The sequence below is a fragment of the Neltuma alba genome, unplaced genomic scaffold (genome assembly GCF_004799145.2).
Source record: "Neltuma alba isolate B1F8T4 unplaced genomic scaffold, ASM479914v2 tig00003861_pilon, whole genome shotgun sequence".
In the NCBI taxonomy this organism is placed as follows: Eukaryota; Viridiplantae; Streptophyta; class Magnoliopsida; order Fabales; family Fabaceae; genus Neltuma; species Neltuma alba.
In genome coordinates this window covers 54,561-78,036 of record NW_021633454.1, presented here as the reverse complement: position 1 = coordinate 78,036, position 23,476 = coordinate 54,561, and the positions used below count along the sequence as shown (strand labels likewise).

At 34.0% G+C, this 23,476-nt stretch overlaps 3 protein-coding genes and 1 pseudogene across 3 annotated transcripts; all 4 read left to right on the top strand.

Moving 5' to 3' along the window:
- The first annotated feature begins 8,283 nt into the window (after window positions 1-8,283).
- On the top strand, window positions 8,284-9,918 carry LOC114742704 (receptor-like protein EIX1). Its single transcript, XM_028930927.1, has one exon. It carries the CDS (start codon window positions 8,284-8,286, stop codon window positions 9,916-9,918), a length of 1,635 nt encoding a protein of 544 aa, XP_028786760.1.
- A 13-nt stretch (window positions 9,919-9,931) lies between these two features.
- Window positions 9,932-14,422, top strand: LOC114742703 (receptor-like protein EIX2). The gene is made up of 4 exons (XM_028930926.1): window positions 9,932-10,916; window positions 13,171-13,376; window positions 13,471-13,629; window positions 14,150-14,422. The coding sequence occupies exons 1-4, from the start codon at window positions 9,932-9,934 to the stop codon at window positions 14,420-14,422; spliced, it is 1,623 nt and encodes a 540-aa protein (XP_028786759.1).
- A 1,514-nt stretch (window positions 14,423-15,936) lies between these two features.
- LOC114742702 (uncharacterized) lies at window positions 15,937-18,350 on the top strand (annotated as a pseudogene).
- Window positions 18,351-20,135: 1,785 nt separating this feature from the next.
- On the top strand, window positions 20,136-22,703 carry LOC114742700 (polygalacturonase inhibitor-like). The gene is made up of 3 exons (XM_028930925.1): window positions 20,136-20,574; window positions 21,592-21,720; window positions 22,003-22,703. Exons 1-3 carry the CDS (start codon window positions 20,136-20,138, stop codon window positions 22,701-22,703), a joined length of 1,269 nt encoding a protein of 422 aa, XP_028786758.1.
- Window positions 22,704-23,476: the final 773 nt, after the last annotated feature.

Below are 23,476 nucleotides of genomic sequence, written 5' to 3'. Positions count from 1 at the left end.
GTCATATTAAAATTCTGTCCAATTTCTTATGCGCATAAATCAAACTTCAGAGCACAAATATTTATTCAAATTTCAATGATCTGAATTGATTTATTCATTTCCGAACTAAAATAAATAAATAAAATTAATTTACTTTGACTTCAATACGTGAGTGAGTGTGTCCGAGTATAATCCTTCAATAATTAACAATGATATAAAATAAATGATAATAAGTTATTTTATTTATAAGTCATATTATAGGGTTTGGTTTGTTTCCGAAAACATTTACAATAAAAAATCAGTGAGCTCTTGGCCCTCCATATTTTTATACGTAATTGCCTCCAGTTTTTCCCTAACACCTACCAAATTTAAAATGATCTAAGCAAATAGCAGATTATATCTGTAGTATTTTCTTATTGACAATGTTAAAAGAAAAGATGTAGTTAAAAAATCCACTAATTCAAGTTGGTTTTGGAAATTGAAAAAAAAAAAAAAAGAATATAAGGCAGGTAACATGATGTGGAGTAATTGGATTCATGACACGATTTCTATGGAAAAGACGGGAAGACTTGGAAATATTATTGGTAGACTTGACAATGAGAAAGTAAATCACACGCCGGTGGAAAACATTTGACAACTAAAACGAAGGTAAGGGCCTATGGAACGTAGTATTTATTTTTATCAAAAAGAATATATTATTACTTGAGAAATTTGTCCGCGTAAAGAAATTTCCATATAAATCAAACTTATGATGCTTGACCGAAAAAGAACTTATGATGCAAAAATAATGGATATTTATTCCAAGATTATATATAATTAATTAATTTGTTCATTTCAGAGCTAAAATAAAAAATAATACTAATTATTTTTCTTTCAATAAATAAATATTTGACTTACGTTTGAATAATTTGCAAAAATTCTCGTTTTGAAATGAAAAACGTGCCCCCAAACTATTGATGAATTTCAAGATATATATTATTGTGTGCAGTATCTCTGCAACACCTTGTCGTTGATGTTGTTAATAATAATATGAACTGAACACAAAAGATCTAATTAACAATTTATAGGATGTATCTTTTTATTCTAAAAGCTAAAAGTTGTATTTGCATATAGCCTCCAAGTGAATGGTCTATTTATATTATATGTCATGGAAAAAAAAAAATCTTTAATTTGTTGTTTAAGCAACATTTACTTTGGTTGTGAAAAATGAATTTATTAATGTCTCAACTTTTCTTTAAAAAGATGTGAAGACTTGGAAGTATTAGAAGACCTGGCTATAAAAAAGATGTGGTTACAGATTTTTTTTTTCTGGGCATTTGAATAATTGTTTACTTTGATTTTCCAAAATTTTTTAAGCTGCAATTTGTTTGCAATAATTTTCACAACTTATAAATATCCTGACCTTATAAATAAAGGCTTAATTGAGTTCATTCTACTCGAGCAAATCACGATGAGAGTTTCGTTTTGCAATGGTTATCGCGCTTCATAAATCATTTATATATAGTATGTAAGTTCAAATCTAGAAATCTACTGTAATTTGAGTTTCTTGCAATGAAACGAGGACGTTTTGTTTTCGAGGTTTTCAAGGTTTTTGCATGCTTGGAGCCTTGGACAGCCCTTGGACCTCCGGCGTTACCAGTGGAGCAATTTGACATTGCCTTCCCAAGACACAACCCGTTAGACGGTACTCTTCCGGTCCTTAATATATGATATAGTTAATTTTGATTCTAAATATAAGACACATTTATCATATTTATCAATTTTCTTAAATTATCTTTATGGATACTTCTTCAGCCACAATAAAATAAAAGAGGGGGAGAGGATATTAAGGAAGATGATTATGATATTTTAGGAAAAATATATCATATTTTTTATGATTAACTAATTTACCTAACTTTCTTAATCTAATTAAATTAGTTAAATAGATCTTATATTAAGGACCAAAGGAGTAGTTTTTTTCCCCTTCAAAATTTCTTTAATTTGCTCATATATTAAATTTTTCCCTCTTCTTTTTTTATTTTTTTTACTATGCATAATTATCCTCCCATCAGAAATATTGTTAAGCATTAAAAGTGAGTACTTTCCTCAACGGATATTTAAATTTTGGTTTGTCATGTGAGAGATTAATCATTTCGTTAGGTCAGGCCCAATCCCGTTGATTTCCGCCTCTTTTCTATTTGGTGTGAAAGCATCAAGAACCCACATACATGGGCCCTGAAAGGCCCATTCTTGGTCAACAACCTACAGAAGTATAAATGACGGCCTCACCACTATTTTTTTTTTTAAAAAAAAAAACATACACACACACAACCCGAGAAGAGAAAATCACACAACAAAGTAGAATCTTGAATTATGCATTTGGCCAAAAAAGAATAAATTGCAGGAATTGATTATGTTGATTTGTCAAACAACATAATTAGTGATGACATATCCAATATCACACCGTCAACAATTATCTCTCACTTTGATGTATCTCACAATTCTTTGTCAGGCTCTATTTTCTTATTATTGTGCCAACTAGAGAGTGATGAGGAAAGCATATTGTCTTATGTGGGTACTTATCCCATAATCATTTAAGTGGAGGAATTCCTAACTGTTGGGTAGATTGGAAACGATTAGAATACCTTAATTTGAGGGGTAATGAGCTAGAGGGTAAAGTTCCTCCCTTCCTGGCCTCATTGAATCCTTGGATATTGGATTCATGTGGTAACAATTTGTTCGGCGAATTTTCATTAGACATATCAAATTTGGACAAATTTGCAATACCTTCTTTTGGAAGGAAATGAATTTTCAGGAAGTTTGCCAACTACAATGCCTCCACGTTTGGTACTTTTCAAGTTGAGGGCCAACCATTTTATTGGTGAGATTCCATTACAAATTGTCTAGAGAAATTCCTAAGGGTATGTTTGGCTCAATGAGAGGAAGGGGAGGGGAGGGATTTTAATGGAGAGAAGGGGAGGGGAGGAGAGTGGAAGGATTTTAATATTATCTTGTTTGGATTTATAAAAAAGGAGGGGAGGGGAGGGAAAAATATTTTAATATGGACAATTTTGCTCTTATTTTATTTAAGACATGTGCATAATGGTCACAATATGAAAAAATATGAGTATAATAGTTACAACATGACAAAATATGGGCATAATGGTCATAACATGGCAAAATATTACCCTTTCCCTCCAAATCCTCCCAATTTTGGAGGGGGGGTTGAGGAGGGGAGGGGAGGGAAAATTTTTTAAAATTTTCCCTCCCCTCCTAAAATCTGTGTGTTGCCAAATAAAGGAAAATGATTAAAATCCCTCCCCTTCCCTCCCCTCCCTCCCAAATCCCTCATACCAAACACACCCTAAGGAGCTACTCCTCCGGTCTTTAATATAAGACCCATTTAACTAATTTGATTAGATTAAAAAAGTTAGGTAAGTTAGTTAATTATAAGAAATGTGACACATTTTTCCTAAAACACCATAATCATCTTTCTTAATACCCCCTCTTCTTCTTCTATTTGATTATGGTTGAAAGAATATCTATAAGGTTAATTTAGAGAAAACTGATAAATATGAGAAATAAGTCTTATATTTAGGACTAAAACCAACTCAATAATTAGGTCCTATATTGAGGAGTATTTAGTATGAGTCAAATGCAGTCCTTGAACTTGTCTCAAAACCATTTGAGTAGAAAGATTCCCAAAGAAATTGGAGGCATGAAAAACTTGGAATCTCTTGATCTAAGCCACAATAGACTTTATGGAGAAATTCCTTCAACCATCTCTAATATATCTTTTCTTGCTTACTTGAACCTCTCATGCAACAATTTCATTGGACAAATTCCTTTAGGGACTCATGCAACAATTACATTGGACAATTTCTCATGCAACAATTTTATTCCGTCGCTAATCTGTCACTAATCCCTAACAAAATTTGTCATTAAAATTAGTGACGAAAAATTGTTGTCGCTAAATTAGTGCCGTCACTAAATTAGAGACGGATTAGTGACAGAATTTTTTTCCTTCATTAAATTCTGTCACAAGTCAGTCACTAATTTTGTTTTAAATGATTAGTGATGGAAATTAGTGACTGAAAAATTCTGTCAGTAATTTTCATCACCAATTCATCACTAACTCTCATTTTGTGACGGAAATTAGATACTGAGTTTTTCTGTCACTAATTGCTGTCGCAATTTTGTCACTAATCCGTCACCAAAAATATATATATAATAATTATTTTTTTAAATTATTATTAAAATAAAAATATAGTATATCATAATTTTAAAATAATATATTATATAAAAATTAAAAAAAATATAAATATAAAAGAAAATAAAAATAAAAATATACAATATACATATTATTTTTTTAAATATTTGAATAAAAATATAAATTATTAGAAATTTTCACTAAAATATAAAAATTAAATTCAAATAAATAATAATATATTAAATTGTATAATATATATTAAATTATGTATGTAATATTTATTATATATATTTTTATTTTTATTACAAATATTATATATATTTATTTTTGCATACAAATTTTGTAGGTGTTTCTCTGCTCAACTGATAAAGGCTTCAGCAAGCACGCATGAGGTCTCAGGTTTGAACCAACATTTCTTCACAAATTGACTCAATTTGTGACGTGGTAATGATATGGACAAGACGACGATATGGCGGCTCATAATGATGGACACGTGGCGATGATGCGGATGCTAGGATGACATGGTCGCATGGGAGAGAGAAGTTGAGGTGGCGTCCAATGATGACATGATGGATCACAATGATGAACAAGTGGTGATGACGTAGATAAAGAGATGACGCGGTAACATAGGAGAGAGGAGTTGGTAAGGTGACAACCATTGATAACATTGTGGCTCATAGTGATGAACACATGGCGATGATGTGGATGAGGGGATGACATCGCAGCATGGGAAAGAGAGGAGAATGTGAGGTGGTAGCTAGTGATGAGGTGACAGTCACAGACATGATACGTCACGATGATTAGTGGTTGTCATGTGGTATTTTGAATTTATAAAATAAAAAAATTTAACGACGGATTAGTGACGGAAATTTCCGTCACCAATTTGTAACGAAATTTTCCATCCCTAATTTGTGACAGAATTTTTATAGGATATCTGTCTCTAATTAACAACGGAGTAGTAACAAAAAATTTCTGTTACTAATTTTTATCACTACACTGTTAGTAATTCGTTACTAATTAGCGACGGAATTTTGAATTCCGTCACTAATTATTTAGTGACAATATCGCTAACTAAATTCTGTCGTTAATCCATAGCTAATTTTGATTAGTGACAAAAATTTTGAAAGTAAATTCTGTCACTAATTTAATGTTTTTTTGTAGTGTTTGTTTGCAATCTTCAACTTTGTGGAGACCCTCTTCTAAATAAGTGTAACAAGAAAGAAGTTCAAAACTTAAAGTTGGGCGAAGAAAATGAAGATGACACATTTCTCAAGTCATCGTATCTTGGGATAGGAGCTGGAGTCGCAGTAGACTTTTGGGGAGTTTGTGGTTCTCTCTTTCTCATTAGAGCATGGAGACATGGATTTTTCCGATTATTTGACAGTTTTGTTGATCAACTTTATGTCAACGTGGCCCTCATGCTTAAACATTTCGGTTGACTATTTGGAACAAATTTAGTTACTATTGAGGTAATGAGTTAACTATCATATATTTCCAAAAAGAAAAAAAAAGGTCATATCTCTCCTTTATTTGGATGAAAGTTTATCTTCATCTTCCTTATCTTAGTTAAACAAATTTAGTTCTTTACTGGTTTTTTTTTTTTTATGTTGTTTATTGTTCAACACGCTTGGTCTATGGGACGCAAGTGCAGCAGATCAAGCGATGGGTGTAGCCTCTTTGAAGACAGATCTGATCTCTATATCTACTGCTTTCCCAATGATGCCTGTCTCAAATTCGAGTCTCATATTCTGCTTCAGGGAATAGCTGGGATGCTTTGCTGACAGTTACACTTGGCTAAGAGCTCTAGCGTTCCCTTCTAATTAATGTTCTTTGTTTATCTTAAATTTAGTAAAATAGTGACAAAATAAGAGTTTGTAATAATGGTTTATCAGAATATCTGTGTGCGCTTATACTAGTTTCTTTTTCAATGAAATATCCTTTAAGCAGTGATTGGAAAAGTCCCCATCTTGACTTAGGACTTGTACTAACACGATAATGACCCCACAGTGCCAAACACGTTATAATATTGGTGCCACGTACGACGGATCAAGGAGAACCATGGCTGAATCGTCATCGTCGACAAGAACTTGACATCAACCGTCAGCAATAGAGGGAGGGTTCTTTTGGTAATTTCATGAAGGCATGTGCTCATGGGCTGTTTGGTAATTTCAGAACAAATATTGCCTGGCCTCTGTTATAGACACGTGGCCTCTTTCCTGAAGTCTAAAGGAGTCATCGCGCTTTGATGGTCTCATAAAATGGCTTTACTTTACCTGGTAACCTAGACGCAGCGCCTGCTTATAAGCAAATTATATAAGCTTGTACTTCTCCACTCTTTAATATAGGACCTAATTATTAAATTGATTTTGATTTTAAATATAAGACATAATTTTTATAATTATCAGTTTTTTTAAATTAACCTTATAAATACTCTCTCAATCATAATCAAGTAAAAGTGGAAGAAAGGATATTAAGAAAGATGATTATGGTGTTTTAAAAAAAACATGTCATATTTCTTATAATTGACTAACTTACCTAAATTTTTTAATCTAATCAAATTAGTTAAATAAATCTTATATTAAAGATCGAAGGAGTATTATATTCCCCAGTGCTAAACCAACAAGCATCGTTCCTTCTTATTAGCTATGTCTCTTCTCAGGCTCCACCTTATGATAGATTGAGAGTCTTGTGCACTTGGTCAGTACTCTACTTGTACATGACATAATATTATCTCTAATTCTTAATATAAAAGTTAATTGATTAATTTGAGTAGATCAAGAAAATTAGTTAAATTACTTATTTGTTATAAAGAGATGTTATCTTCCCTAAAATACTATTATTAACTATATTTATTAGTTATGATTTCCATTTGATAGAACATTTAAAATGTACAACTACTATAAAAATTATTTTTTTAAAAAAATAGATAAACATAAAAGATGAAGTGAATTGGAATCTTATATTTAAAATTAAATTAAAAATTAAACTAGTTTTTATGTTAAGTAACAAGCGTAAGCGTAGTAGATAGCAAGAAACTTCTGATGAATGGTGTTCCACGTGATTGCTTTGTTCCATTTTGGTTTATGCCGTTTGGAATAACAGAGTCATGCCTTGGTTATTGAGGCAGAGTCATTTGCCTGTTTCTGCAGTGCGAGGGGCATTAATATCACTATTGAATGGTATAAAAATTTTACATTCCCTACCTAATCTCTTCATGAAAAAAGAAAAAGTATTATGTTTCTAATAACACCCAGTATCCCATCCTAAAATACAATTGGCACACCAAAATATTTTTCAAGAGCACTCACTTTTTTAAAATAATTTTTGGCGGCACCATAAGTTATTTTTTCAGTAACACCTAATATCCTAAAAATATAGTCAACATTCTCAAATATTTCTTTCAAGAGCACCCAGTATCTTAAAATAATTTTTGGCTCTAGTCAGCACCCTGAAAGATTTTTCTAGAAATATTTAGTATCTTAAAATAACGTTAGTTTTCAGTAACACAGTGTGCTAAGTGTATTTTTGGAACACTAACCACTATTAAAAAAATATTGTATAATATTGATTGTACCAAAAAAATTTATTTCAGTATACAGGGCATTACTGAAAAAATATTTTAAGATATATTATTAAAATTAATATAATTTAAAGAAATTATATGTATGTTTACACCGGAAAATATTTATATATATTTATACAAAATTCTAATTAGTATGCTTGTGGAGTGGGTTGTCTCCAGTTTTTTTTATTGCCATTAAATCACGTGTTGTCAGGAAAAGAACAGAGCGAAACACGTGGGACGGAGGAGGGAAGCTGCGGGAAAGGGAGGACCAAAGACAAACGGCGGCTAAGCCGATCAGTCTCCCTTTCCCACTTGCAATAAATACGCCAGCCAACGCTTCACTTCTCCCTTACCCATCATACAGACATATTGCAAAATTCATGGTATAAGATTCATGCTTCATAAATATTATATTTTTTTTCCCCATAAAATTCAAAGGAGAATGAGAAGACTTGCAGCAGATTTACCACGTAGTTTCTGATTTTCCAATATATATACATATGATGCAAAGACTTCTCACGTTGAGGCCACTATTCTCAAACTTACCCCAATGGCTAGCTTCGCTTCACAAATTTCCTCTGTTTTGTTGTTTGTGCTATTTACAACAACATTCAACAGGGTGATCAGTTGCAATGAAAATGATGAAAAGCTGCTTTTAATCTTCAAACAAGGAGTGGTTGATCCATATAACCAACTCTCTTCTTGGACTACCGAAGAAGATTGCTGTTTATGGGAGGGAGTTCACTGCAACAACATGACCGGAAGAGTCACAAAGCTTTCTCTTTTCAATCGTACATTGCGAGGTGACATTAATCTGTGTGTGCTTCAACTTGAATTCCTCAGCCACTTGGACCTGAGCCACAATGACTTCAAAACTGTGAGTATGCCACCATGCCAAATCTCCAAATCTCCTTTTGATGCTCACAAATTTCACAACCAATCACTTCCTACCCCTTCGAATCAGTCAGCATGCTTTTCTGTTGCTCTACGTTATCTTGACTTTTCAGTTAATGGTTTAGTCATCAATGACCTTCATTGGCTTTCTCAACTTTCTTCCTTGAAATATCTTGACCTCACTAACAGTGATATTGGAAATGAAAACAAATGGCTCCACCATATATCCATGCTTCCTTCACTCTCTGTGTTACACTTGAGGGGTTGTGGACTCACAGATTTTCCTTCCCTTGATTATATCAATTTTACATCACTTGAAATTCTTGATCTTTCTTTCAACTGTATCAACTCAATACCCAATTCATTCTTTAATATTACCAGTAACATCTATCACCTCGACCTTTTGGGATGTAATTTCTATGGTCAATTACCAAAAGCCTTGCACCATCTTCAAAACCTCAAGCATTTAAATTTGAGTTTAAATAATCTTGAAGGATCAATTCCTGATTGGATTTGCCAACATGAACAGTTGCAGCATTTTGAAATCTATCTTAATCAGTTGAATGGTTCTATTCCATCATGTCTTGGAAACCTTTCTTCCTTGATTTCCTTAGATTTGTCTAACAATCATTTCAGAGGAAATCTTCCCAAAAGCCTTGGAAAGCTTCATAACTTAAAATCTTTAAGTATTGATGGCAATTCTTGGTCAGGTGTCCTTTCAGAAAAGAACTTTGCCAACCTATCAAGCTTAGCATCACTAGCTTTGAGTTCAACTAGTTTTAAATTTGACTTTGATCCTAACTGGGTGCCACCATTTCAACTCAAATATTTCTCTTCAGCAAATACAAGCTTAGGTCCTAATTTTCCAACTTGGCTATATACACAAAGGTCTCTAGAAAGGCTCCAAATCTCTAGATCAGAGATTTCAAACATTGATGCAGATATATTGTGGGGCTTCATAGCAAGAATTGATGAAGTTGACCTATCAAACAACTTCATCAGTGGAGACATATCCAATGTGACACTTCACTCAAGAGATATACGTTTGGACTATAACAATTTTACCGGAGGCCTCCCTCACATATCAGCAAATGTTATGTACATTCAAGCTTCTCATAACTCGTTCTCAGGATCCATTTCTGCGTTCCTATGCCCCAGAGAGAGTAATCGGGCTCAAAACATGCTGTCTATTTTGGATATATCACATAATAATTTAAGTGGATCACTCCCTGATTGCTGGGCCGGTTGGAAACAATTAGTTTACCTTAATTTGAGGGGTAATATATGGTGAACTTCCTCCCTCAATGGCTCTATTAACAAATCTTCATTTGTTGTCTCTGTGTGATAATGGTTTCTCTGGAAACTTTTCGTTAAACTTATCACACTGGACAAATTTGGAATACCTCGCGCTTGAGCGAAATAAATTTTCAGGAGGTTTGCCAAATACAATGCAGCAAAATTTGGTGGTTTTCAAAGTGAGGGCCAACCAATTTATTGGCAATATTCCAACACAGCTGTGCCACATGTCTTTTCTAATGGTAATTGATCTTGCTGATAACAAGCTCTCAGGATCCATACCACCATGCTTGTATAACATCATGCAGTTTGATCCTAGAACTTTATGGACCTTTTTTTATTTGTATAAGGAAACAAATTTATTTTCTAAGGGAAGGGAATTAAATTACCCTGATTTATTGTCAAGGTACATTGTTGACTTTTCTTCCAACAATTTATCAGGAGAAATTCCGAAGGGGTTGTTTAACTTGACTCTATTGTGGTCCTTGAACTTGTCTCGAAACCATTTGACTGGAATGATTTCTAGAGAAATTGGAGATCTGAAAAACTTGGAATCTCTTGATCTCAGCTACAATAGGCTTTACGGGGAAATTCCTCCAACCATCTCTGATATATCATTTCTTGAAGTTTTGAACCTCTCATACAACAATTTCATTGGACAAATCCCTTTAGGGACTCAAATTCAGACTTCTGAATCTTGGAGTTTTGTTGGCAATCCTCAACTTTGTGGGGTTCCTCTTCCAATAAAGTGCAACAAGAAAGAAGCTCACAACCCAAAGTTGGTTGAAGGGAACGAAGATGACAGCTTTTTGAAGTCATTGTATCTTGGGATGGGAGTGGGATTTGCAGTAGGCTTCTGGGTAGTTTGTGGTTCTCTCTTCCTCATCAGACCATGGGGACAGAGATTTTTCCAATCATTTGACAGTTTGGTCGACCGGCTTTATGTCCATGTGGCCCTCACGCTTAAGAGTTTCCATGGAATATTTGGAACGAGTTAAAATTGTTGTTGAGGTACGTAATGGATTATAGCTATCACATATTGCAGAAGTTATCGTCTCTTTGATTTGCATGATCATTTATTCATTTATCTTTCTTTTTCTTCTTTTAGTTAAAACAAATTTAGTTCTGATCTGGCTCTTTTTCTTTCTTTTATGTTGTTTGTTGTTCGATATGTTTTGGCTATGGGATGCAAGTGCAGCAGATCAAGCAGTGGGTGCAACATCCTTGAAGACAGATTTGATCTATATATCTAATACTTTTCCAATGCCTTTGTCTCAAATTCAAGTCTCATATTTTGCTTCAGGGAATAGCTAGGTTACTTTGCTGCAGTTACAACATTTGGCTAAGTGCTCTAATGTTTCCTTCTAATTAATGTTCTTTGTTTATCTTACATTTAGTGATATAGTGACAAAATAAGAGCTTGTAACAATGGTTTATCAGAATACGAGTGTATACTTATGCCAGTTCCTTTTTCAATAGAATATCCTTTAAGTGGTGATTGAATGCGAATTATTGCAACATTATCTTCCCTTAAGGAATCTACAACATTTTAGAAAGGTCCCAATGTCGACTTATATTAACAGAATAACACAACAGTGTCAAAAACATCATAATAATGGTGCCACATATGATGGATCAAGGAGAACCATGGCTGAATCGTCACCATTGAAAATAACTTGACATCAATAGTTAGCAATAGAGGAAGGATTGTTTTGGTAATTTTAGGAACGCATATTAATGCAATGATTGTTTAACCTAACCAGCCTCTCCATGTCTGGTTTTATCAATGTAGTACTGCTCTCCTGTGACTTTCTCTGGAGCTGAAATCTCATGTCTGCTCCAAGGAATAAGCAGACACATGGCTTGGGACTCTGATGTTTCCTATTGATGAATGTCCTTTTGTTATCTTAGATTCTGAGGATAGTGAGGATATAGGATTTTGTAATACTAGTTGTTAGTGCATGGTATCTTCTCCAATTGCTAACAAGTGAGAAGCCTGTGTTGAAAAGGTTTTCATGTCACATATATATGATAGCACTCGCTCTGATAATTTTCAATTTCAATTTTGTGATTATTATATATAGGAACATACACAAATCTAAACACTATCATTTGGAATTTTATTTGAAAAGATGATTACGCAAATATAACTGACAGATGTTAATGTGACAATCAAACCTTGACAAATACTACTTTTGGTTTTTAATATAAGAATTAGATAACTACTTTGCGAATATTAAAAAAATTAGTTAAGTTAATTATTTGTAGTAAATAAATATTGTTCTTCCTAAAACATCCCTATTAATCATGTGTATTGAAAATATTCCTTGATAGAAACTCCTTAATATCTACAATTACTGAGAATTATTTAAGGATAAAATAGATAAGTTGGAGATAAAATAGATTACGGTCTTATATTTAGAACCAAATTGAATATTAATCTAGCTCTTATATTAATAAAAAATAAAAAACAGAGGTAGTAATAATTTACCGGCAATTTTTTTGCAACATTAGGAAATGGAATGAAGATTGCAAATTAAAACACAAACCGTAATTGGAAACAAGATTACCATTCTCATTCAATCCTAGTTTACCAAGCGAGAGACATTGTCTTGCCTCTTCAATTTTTCTCATCACTTTGTCTCTTTATGTATGTTTACACCGGAAAAATTATACTATCCCCTGTCCTTAATATAAGATTTCATATTATCCTATTCATACATATGACTGCATAGTGAATTTCCCAAACTAGAAATATCGATATCTGTGAGATACATGTGTGTGTGTGTGTTACCATGCAAAGATATATCATCTAATAAAAGTAAAATGAATCAATCGACTCAAAAGTATTGTCTCTGTTCTCAATTATTGAAAGTGCTGTCCACCAAATTAAGCAGAAAGCCAAATATCTCACTATTAGAGAGCTATATGATCAACCATATGTTCACAGCAGCATCACTAGCTAGGGAGCTTAAAAACTTATGATCTCAATCAATGATTGTATAGAATATAAATGGATCCTAATCTTGAATGTATCATTAACCACACTTGTCAATCATCATCAATTATTACCAAGTATCTCGTCCCCTACCTCACACTATTATATTGTTCCTGCAATACTCTTTCTTTATTTCTATTCACGGTATCTTCAACTCTCATGTTTCCATGGCTTCACCTGGTATTATTTCCTCCTCATCAGAACCCTAAAAGCTTCATGCTTCTGATAATACTGTTACAACTATCCAAGCCATCATTGAATCAAACGGCGACATTCCCATCCCGACCACGTACTACTCTCTCGCTGAACCTCGTCGTGATGATGTTGCAGATGATGACCTTGCTGCTTCCATCCCCGTCCTCGATTTCTCCCTCCTCACCTCCCCGGATCCTCAAATCCATGCCGACGCAGTTCGACAGCTGGGTGATGCATGCAGAGAATGGGGCTTCTTCATGGCAATTAAAGTGTTTGAGAATATTTAGTTGAAGCCTCTATAGTATCTAGAATTGCTTTTTTGGTTGACTTTGTTTTTGGACGTGTCACTTTCAGATTACAAATCATGGGATTTCAGAGAAAGTGATGGAGGAGGTGATAAACAAGTCTCTGGAGTTTCACGATTTGCCTCTTGAGGAAAAGATGGAATTTTTCAATAAAGAACTCATCACACCCGTTAGATTTGGTACCAGTTCCCTTCCTTATGGAGAGAAGGTTCATTACTAGATCTAAAACCTACTACTTTTCCTGAATTCCATTCCCCCCACAAGCCCCCTCATCTCAAGTACGCTCAATTTCAACTTCTCTTTTTTATCTCTCTTCCATTATCCCGTCTTTTTTTTTTTTTAATTAGTATCCAACAATGAGTTAATATATATGCATGGGGAAATTGAAGTCTCTCATATTAGCAGAAATAGACTAAAAATGTGACGTTGCAAGATTTTGAATTAATTACGAAGTGGTGTCAAATCTATGTACTCATCACAGGTATGCTCTCCTTCAATAACGTAGAAGCTTGTCAATGGTTCCGTAGGCTAATGACATTAAAACCTTTTTGTAAGTGGGAGATCATGAGTTTGATCATGCTCAATGTAATCTCAGGTCATTAATATCTACTACTCTAAATAAAAGAAAAATATAGAAACCTGATAAAACCTTTGGGGCTTTAACAAATAGTTAGAGTGAGTTAGGTTTTGACAAATAAAATACCACATTTTTCATTGTCATTTTGCAGAGGGAGGTTGCATTTGAATACAATAAAGGCATAAGAAATGTGGCAAGGACTTTGCTAGTAGGAATATCAAAGAGTTTAGGATTACAAGCCAAGGCCATTGTAGAGTCCACAGGTTTTGATTCAGGAAATGAGACATGTCAAGTGAACTTGTACCCTCCATGTCCTCAACTAGACCTTACTTTAGGGTTACTTCCTCACTTTGACAATGACTTACCAACCCTCCTCAGTGAAAATGGAATCAAAGGCCTTCAAGTGAAGCCCCATCATAAATAGGTTAATGGGAATCCTCCTTTGCCTCATTGCTTACTTGCCGACGTTGGAGATCAGCTTGAGGTCACTCATCAACTTTTTTAATTGTATATACTTACCTTAACCAGCCAACTTATTCTGTTTGTGATGGTTCTGATAAACTTGTTTGATATTTGTTTTGAAATTAATCATATTGTGAGTAACAAGCAGTATAAGAGTGTGTGGCACAGAGTAGTGATGAATGAAAGAGACACGGGGCCTAGTTTTGCACTAGAGAATGGACCAGCACTTGAGAAAGAAATAAGGCCTGCAATGGAGCTATTAGAGAAGGAAAGCCATTGTTCAAGAGATCAAATATAAAGATTACTTGCGAGTTCAATGGGAGGCTAGATGTATTGACAAGAGAGGCTTGGATGTGATTTCCATTATTGATGTTCCAAACTAATACCTTTCAAATAAGTCTTTTGTCAAGTGAATTAAAGGGACATGTATCTTCCCATTTGAAGAAAATAAAAAACATTAGTATTCTCACATAAAAAGAAATTGAGCTTGATAAAAATATATAATGGAATGAAATGACCTATAAAATTGAGTTTTATAATTTTGAGTTAAGATGTGATGTTGATTCTTGTTTATTAGTATTTAATTTTTGTGTGGATAAGAAAAGTTAGTTTCAATATTAAGATTTTTCTTCCTATTAATTAGACACATGTCTCTTCATATTAACATGGATCCAACCCCAAATCAAGATAATTATAAAAATTTATGTAAATATTAATCGGATAATTTAGATTTTTTTTAAAATAAAAATTTATGTGAATTAACTCAATAGAACTACTAGCCTCATGGTTAAAAGCATCTATAAAAACTCTTTTGAAATTGCCTAGGACTAGACTAAAATTTGAGCTCATTTTATTTTTAAAAAAACCGAAATTTTACCGTGCATAATGGATTCTTTTTGATAAATTTTTTTAATAAAATATACTCCTCCGGTTTTAAATATAAAAACTATTTTACAGTATAAATTATATTATAAAATAGTTTTGTATTTAGGAACGGAATATAATAGATTCTCATTTCTCAAGAAATAGACTACAGTAGTTTTTATTCCCTCCGTCCTTTATTATAAGATCCAATTTTTTGAATAGGTTTATTCTTTTTTATAAGATTTCTTTTGAATTTATCTGAACATTTAATGCATTATTACCTATTTTACCCCTAGTTTAATGCATTTAATACATTCTCTTTCTTCAATTATTTCACCGTTACTCTCTCACATCTACCCATTTATATATAAGGGTATATTTGGAAAAAAATTGTATTTTGCTACATAGTAATTACTTTTAACTAATTTTAACTGTTTTCTTAAACCGCATAATTTAGTTAAAAAGATCTTATAATAAGGGATAGAGTATTACTACGTTACTATGTTAGATTTCAAGGATGTCACAAGCTCTAAATTTAACTAAAATTAACTTGAAATTTGGAAGTCCATTTTTTGCAGGAATAAAGGAGCCCAGTCTAAGATAAAAATAAAAATGCCTGCAGCTGCTGCGGCTGCTTCCCTTCCGAGTTGTTGTTCCTTCCGTACAAAGCCTCTGAATTTTCATAGCAATGCCGATCACCAGAGAAATCTTACCACTCTATCGCTTTCTACTACTCACAGCAAAATCCCAATTAGAGATTTCTCCACTCTGACTCTCAGAAATCCCTGGAGTTTCGTCAATTCCAATTCAAATCAGAGCCAGAGCCACTCTCTGATTCTTCAGTTTCTTCTCTCTACTGATTACAAAGACACCAATAATCAACACCCAGAACCCAGATACCAAAAGCTTCCACAAGAAGACGAGCAAAAGAGTTTCGGGAACGACGAGGAAAGGCGGGGACATTTCACAAGCATGTGATGGGCAGATGTGAAAGCGGCGTTAGGGCAGAGAATAAACTTGGAGGCCATTTGTTCGACGTTTTTGTTTGTGAAAGACCCCAAATTAGCACTGCCTCATGTTTCTGTTCCGGACTTGAGGTACATCGATTAGGGTGAGCTGCGAAGAAGGGGTTTCGAAGAGGTCGTGTTTGATAAGGATAATACCATTACTGCTCCTTACTGTTTGATCCTTTGGCCTCCTCTTGCTTCTTCGATGGAACGTTGTAAATCGGCGTTTGATCCTGGTATTGCTGTCTTCAGTAACTCTGCTGGTAAGTGTAGTATGAAGCTAGTTCAGAATTGGAGCTGTATGGTATTCTATAAGCTATGAAGTAGCTGTAGCTATACTTCAAAGAAAGAATCTTGTTGTCAAATAGATATGGTACTTAGATTATTCATAAACACCGTATATTTCATCCTGTGGATCTTGGAGTGCTGGTACCTCTAAGCCAATACGTATCTAAAACACTTATATTTTGTTGTTTGAAGTGCGTCTTCCATTTCCTGTCTGTATCAGTGTCAATATTGGTGCTTTTAGGCATGAAGCAATTTGTTCTGAATTCTTCGGTACGGGCATGTTGCTTACAGGACTTCTTGATGAATTAGGACTTCATGAGTATGATCATGATGGTTCCAAAGCTAAGGCGCTTGAGGAGGCAATCGGGATTAGAGTCATAAGGCACAGTAAGTGTTTCTTTTGGGACATGTCTCCTGTCTTTAAACGTTAGACGTGAAATATTCGTTTGGATTGTCAGTAATAATGTATTGTTGGTGTTGATGTCTTTATATATTTGCACGCCTTTTGGGTGAAGAAACCAGCTGGATCAGCCGATGAAATTGAAAAGCATTTTGGTTGAGTCCTCACAACTAATCATGGAAAAGAAAAATTTAGAATAGTTCATTGTCACTTAGTTTTGTTTCATATTTTGAGAATTCTTGACCCAGCATGAGTATATTGTGGCAGGTGGATGATCGGCCCTTCACTGACATTGTTTATGGCAATCGAAATGGGTTTCTTACTATTTTGACCGAACCGTTTAGTCTTGCCAGGGAGCCATTTGTTGTTCGACAGGTTTACTTCTTATGATACGTAGCTTTCTTAGGTGCATTGTAATTTTCCCTGTTTATTATTATCTTTTGACTTCTGTTTTGAAGAAGAAAATTTTGTTAATAAAAGGGAAATGCGACAACTCTGTATGGAGTGTTTTATAGGAATGAAGGAAACAGGGAAAAAAACAGAGAGAAAACCATTGAGAGAGACAGTTAATGGAACTGAATACTAATAATATCAAAAGTATAAACCACGAGTAGACTAGGAAGGAAACCTTGTTCCCAATCATATGTGAAGTTCGATAATGGTTCTTAATTAACACAACCCAAGTTATTGCTCCCTGTAAATGACGCATATCTACAATTATTTGCCGAAGGCAAACACATCAAAGAATATTTATGTATGTCAATGTGAACCAAGTGCAACATGCTCTTTTGCCCTCTTTCCTTTGTTTCAGCTTCCTGATGTTTAGAAATTTTTTGTATTTCGTTCTTGAAATATGTTGTTTCGTATGTGGTATCTTGTTCAAATTTTCAGTATGTCCCTTATTTGCAAGTTCATCTTTGTCATAGTTACCAAAGTTAGCGTTAGATTTGCTTGCTTTTGCAGCATAATCACATGTTACCATTTCATTATACATGAACACACAGACACCGACACACACAGACACCCAAATACACATATATTATCAATTAGTTATTTACAAATGGGCATCCATCTTTTGTCATTTCATGATCAGTACTTCTTCACCTTTCCTCAATCTTCAATAACCGTTTGTTTGTACATATATAGCTTTATAGTTCTTCAGTTGCATCTTTCCATTTCATTTATCAAGTGTCTCCATTTAAATAATTGAGACTATGTGCTGGAGATAATGGCCACACTTTGGCATCAGCGGTGCATTGACTTACTTATGGCTATATTGCTGTTCCTGTGGTTGGTCTTGTCAGTTGAAGGTGCAAATCCCTGATTGCTAATGCATAGATAATTTACATGTATCTAATTAGTAAATTAATAAGACATACTTTTTATATTTATCAATTTTTTTAAATTAACCCTATCGATACTCTCTCAATCATAATTAAATAGAAGAGGAAGAAAGAATATTAAGAAAGATGATTATGGTGATTTAAGAAGAACATGTCATATTTCTTATAATTAACTAATTTACCTAACTTTCTTAATCTAATTAAATTAATTAAATAAATCTTACATTAAAGACCGAAGGAGTATTATATTCCCCAGTGCTAAACTAACAAGCCTCGTTCCTTCTTATTAGCTATGTCCCTTCTCAGGCTCCACCTTATGAGAGATTGAGAGTCTTGTGCACTTGGTCAGTACTCTACTTGTACATGACATAATACTATCTCTAATTCTTAATATAAAAGTTAATTGATTAATTTGAGTAAATCAAGAAAATTAGTTAAATTACTTATTTGTTATAAAGAGGTGTTATCTTTCCTAAAATACTATTATTATCTTCCCTAAAATACTATTATTAATTATATGTATTAGTTAAGACTACTATTTAATAGAACATTTAACATGTACAACTACAACAAGAACTATTTTTTTTTTTTAAAAAAAGGGGATAAACATGAAAGATGAAGTGGATTTGAGTTTTATATTTAAGACTAAATTAAAAATTAATCCAGTTCTTATGTTAAGTATCAAGCGTAGTAGGTAGCAAGAAACTTCTGATGAATGGTGTTCCACGTGATTGCTTTGTTCCATTTTGGTTTATGCCGTTTGGAATAACAGAGTCATGCCTTGGTTATTGAGGCAGACTCATTTGCCTGTTTCTGCACCGCGAGGGGCATTAATATCACTATTGAATGGAATAAAAATTTTACATTCCCTACCTAATCTCTTCACGGAAAAAAAAAAAAGTATTATGTTTCTAATAACACTCAGTATCCCATCCTAAAATACAATTGGCACACTAAAATATTTTTCAAGAGCACTCACTTTTTTAAAATAATTTTTGGCAGCACCATAAGTTATTTTTTCAGTAACACCTAATATCCTAAAAATATATTCAACATTCTCAAATATTTCTTTCAAGAGCACCCAGTATCTTAAGATAATTTTTGGCTCTAGTCAGCACCCTGAAAGATTTTTCTAGAAACATTTAGTATCTTAAAATAATTTTAGGTTTCAGTAACACAGTGTGCTAACTGTATTTTTGGAACACTAACCACTATTAAAAAAATATTGTATAATATTGATTGTACCAAAAAAATTTATTCCAGTATACAGGGCATTACTGAAAAAATATTTTAAGATATATTATTAAAATTAATATAATTTAAAGAAATTATATGTATGTTTACACCGGAATATATACATTTATACAAAATTCTAATTAGTATGCTTGTGGAGTGGGTTGTCTCCATTTTTATTTATTGCCATTAAATCACGTGTTGTCAGGAAAAAAACAGAGCGAAACACGTGGGACGGAGGAGGGAAGCTGTGGAAAAGGGAGGACCAAAGACAAACGGCGGCTAAGCCGATCAGTCTCCCTTTCCCATTTGCAACACGCCACACAATGCTTCACTTCTCCCTTACCCATTATATTAGACATATTGCAAAATTCGTAGTATAAGCCTCATGCTTCATAAATAATATTTTTTTCCATAAAATTTAAAGGAGAATGAGGGGACGTGCAGCGGATATACCACGTAGTTTCTGCTTTTTCCAATATGTATATGTACATGATGCAAAGACTTCACGTTGAGGCCACTATTCTCGAACTTACCACAATGGCTAGCTTCGCTTCACAAATTTCCTCTGTTTTGTTGTTTCTGCTATTTACAACAATATTCAACAGTGTGATCAGTTGCAATGAAAGTGATGAAAGGCTGCTTTTAATCTTCAAACAAGGAGTGGTTGATCCAAACAACCAACTCTCTTCTTGGACTACCGAAGAAGATTGCTGTTTATGGGAGGGAGTTCATTGCAACAACATGACCGGAAGAGTCACAGAGCTTTCTCTTTTCAATCATACATTACGAGGTGACATTAATCTGTGTGTGCTTCAACTTGAATTCCTCAACCACTTGGACTTGAGCCACAATGACTTCAAAACTGTGAGTATGCCACCATGCCAAATCTCCAAATCTCCCTTTGATGCTCACAAGTTTCACAACAAATCACTTGCTACTCCTTCCAATCACTCAGCTAGTTTCTCTGTTGTTCTACGTTATCTTAACTTTTCATCTAATTTTGGTTTAGCCATAAATAACCTTCATTGGCTTTCTCAACTTTCTTCCCTAAAATATCTTGACCTTAGCTTAAGTTATATTAGAAGTGATACCAAATGGCTCTAGCACATAGCCATGCTTCCTTCACTCTCTGAGTTACACTTACGTTTTTATGGACTCAGAGATTTTCCATCCCTTGATTATATAAATCTTATATCACTTGAAGTTCTTGATCTTTCTAATAATTATAGGATGAAGTCAAAGTTACCTGATTCATTTTTCAATATCACCCATCACATCTATCATCTTCACCTTAGCGGTTGTAGTTTTTATGGCCAACTACCAAAAGCCTTGCTCAATCTCCAGAAACTCAAGCATTTAGATTTGGGCTCAAATAATCTCAAAGGGCCAATTTCAAATTGGATAGGTCAATATAAACGGTTGCAATACTTGAATATTTATGAGAATTTGTTCTATGGTGTAATTCCATCATCTCTTGGAAATATTTCTTCATTGTTCTACTTAGACTTGTCCTGCAATCGATTGAGTGGCAACCTTCCAGAAACCCTTGGACACCTCTATAACTTAGATCATTTGGGCATTGGACACAATTTCTTGGAGGGTGTTCTTACAGAAAATAATTTTTTGAATTTCTCAAGTCTAACATCATTGAGCTTTGGTTCAACAAATTTGAAATTTGACATTGGTCCTAAATGGGTCCCACCATTTCAAGTTGAGCATTTGGATATGAGTAACACAAGAATAGGTCCTAATGTTCTAACATGGCTATATACACAGTGGTCTCTAAGATATCTAGACATTTCTGCTTTAGAAATTTCAAAAATTGATGCAGACGTATTTTGGAGCTTCATTGTAGGATTGGACTATGTTGATATCTCAAACAACTTGATTAGTCAAGACGTATCCCATATCACATTATCATCAAATATCTCTTACTTTTACGCATCTCATAACTCATTGACAGGATCTGTTTTCTCATTATTGTGCCATTTAGAGAGTAACAGGGATAGCAAGTTGGTTGACTTGGACTTATCGTATAATCACTTGAGAGGAGCACTTCCTGATTGTTGGGCCAATTGGAAACAATTAAGATTCCTTAATTTGGGAAGTAATATGCTAACAGGTAAAGTTCCACCCTCAATGGCTTCGTTAGTGAATCTTTTGCAGCTGGACTTGAGTCATAATAGCTTCTTTGGCGAATTTTCATTGGACTTGTCAAACTGGACAAATTTGGAAAGCCTCAATTTGGAGGGAAATAAATTTTCTGGAACTTTGCCAAATACCATGCAACAAAGATTATACATTATCAAATTGAGGGGAAACCAATTTATAGGCAATATTTGACCACAGTTATGTAACCTTACTGGTTTGACAATATTGGATCTTGCTGACAATAATCTTTCAGGAGCTATGCCACATTGCCTATATAACATCATGCAGCCGATTATGGAATATTATCCGATACATGAAATAGAAGTCTTTGCTAAAGGAAGAGAATTGGATTACAAGAACTTTAGAGAGGTGCATAGCATTGATCTTTCCACTAACAATTTGTCCGGAGAAATCCCTAAGGAGTTGTTTAAGTTAGTTCAGCTACGGTTCTTAAATTTGTCTCGAAACCATTTCACTGGGAAGATTCCTGAGGAAATTGGTGGCATGAAAGACTTGGAATCTTTTCATCTCAGCTACAATAAGCTTTCTGGAGAAATTCCTTCAACAATCTCTAATTTGTCTTTTCTTGATTATTTGAACCTCTCATACAACGATTTCACTGGACAAATCCCGTTGGGAACCCAAATTCAGAGTTTTGACCCATGGAGTTTTGTTGGTAATGATCTTTGTGGAGATCCTCTTCCAAAGAAGTGCTACAAGAAAGAAGCTTGTAATGACTCAAAGCCAGCTGAAGGAAATGAAGATGATGATTTTCTGAAGTCATTGTATCTGGGGATGGGAGTAGGATTTGCAACAGGCTCCTTGGGAGTTTGTGGTTCTCTCTTCCTCATCAGAGCATGGAGACGCAAATTTTTTCAACTGTTTCATCTTCTAGCAGATCGACTTTATGTCATCGTGGCCCTCAAGTTGAAAAAAGCTTCCAATGAATATTAAAATTACACAGATTGCTGTTGAGGTAATTAACCGATCTGAGATCATATACTACTTTAAATGAGGTTTTATTTTCCTTTTCGCCTTCCTCTTAAATCCATTCAAATCTCATATTTTGTTTCAGGGAATAGAGAGGTTTGCTGCAGCCATACATGGTCCAAGGTCTCTAATGTGTTTCCTACAGATTGTCATATCTCTACCTTGTAGTAAAACAGTTATCAGAGTATGTGTGTGTGTTGTCATGTCTCACAAAGCCTTTTGTTGAGTGGTTTTCCAAGTCATGTATTGTTGTGCTTTAAGACTTCGGTTATTTTCTTTTTCAGTAATGAAAGATTCAAGTATCTTTTGTAATTGATAATAAATTTTCATTTTCGATGGTGAAGATATCAAAAATTGAAACTTGCAACACACTGAATCGCCGTGAAGCAGCTAGCCAAGAGGACCTGTCTTGACACTCGCGATGCTCTGTTCCATTGTGTTTGAAATAACAGAGTCATGGCTTGGTTGGGTTACGTAATCAAATAATATAATCTCTCCACTGCTAAACATAATAAACATTAAATAACAAAGTTGGCTCAAATCAGATGCCTTGGTTACGTTTCTAAACTACACTCACAATGAATTATTGGGGCGCAATGACTTGCTTCTTTAATTATTATTTATATTCTTACTTCACAACAAGTGACTGTAATTCCCATGCAGTTAAAATTGTAACAGTCAAGAATTAAGGATGTGGGTTTGTAAAAAGAAGATACTTATACTACCTCCGATTCTAA

Coding starts and splice junctions, on each gene's coding strand:
- LOC114742700 (XM_028930925.1), top strand. CDS start 20,136: ATGGCTAGCTTCGCTTCACAAATTTCCTCTGTTTTGTTGTTTCTGCTA. Junction 20,575..21,591: donor TAGTTTCTCTGTTGTTCTAC/GTTATCTTAACT, acceptor TGTGCCATTTAG/AGAGTAACAGGGATAGCAAG. Junction 21,721..22,002: donor GGGAAGTAATATGCTAACAG/GTAAAGTTCCAC, acceptor ATAATCTTTCAG/GAGCTATGCCACATTGCCTA.
- LOC114742703 (XM_028930926.1), top strand. CDS start 9,932: ATGGCTCTATTAACAAATCTTCATTTGTTGTCTCTGTGTGATAATGGT. Junction 13,377..13,470: donor GAGAATGGGGCTTCTTCATG/GCAATTAAAGTG, acceptor TGTCACTTTCAG/ATTACAAATCATGGGATTTC. Junction 13,630..14,149: donor CCCTTCCTTATGGAGAGAAG/GTTCATTACTAG, acceptor GTCATTTTGCAG/AGGGAGGTTGCATTTGAATA.
- LOC114742704 (XM_028930927.1), top strand. CDS start 8,284: ATGGCTAGCTTCGCTTCACAAATTTCCTCTGTTTTGTTGTTTGTGCTA.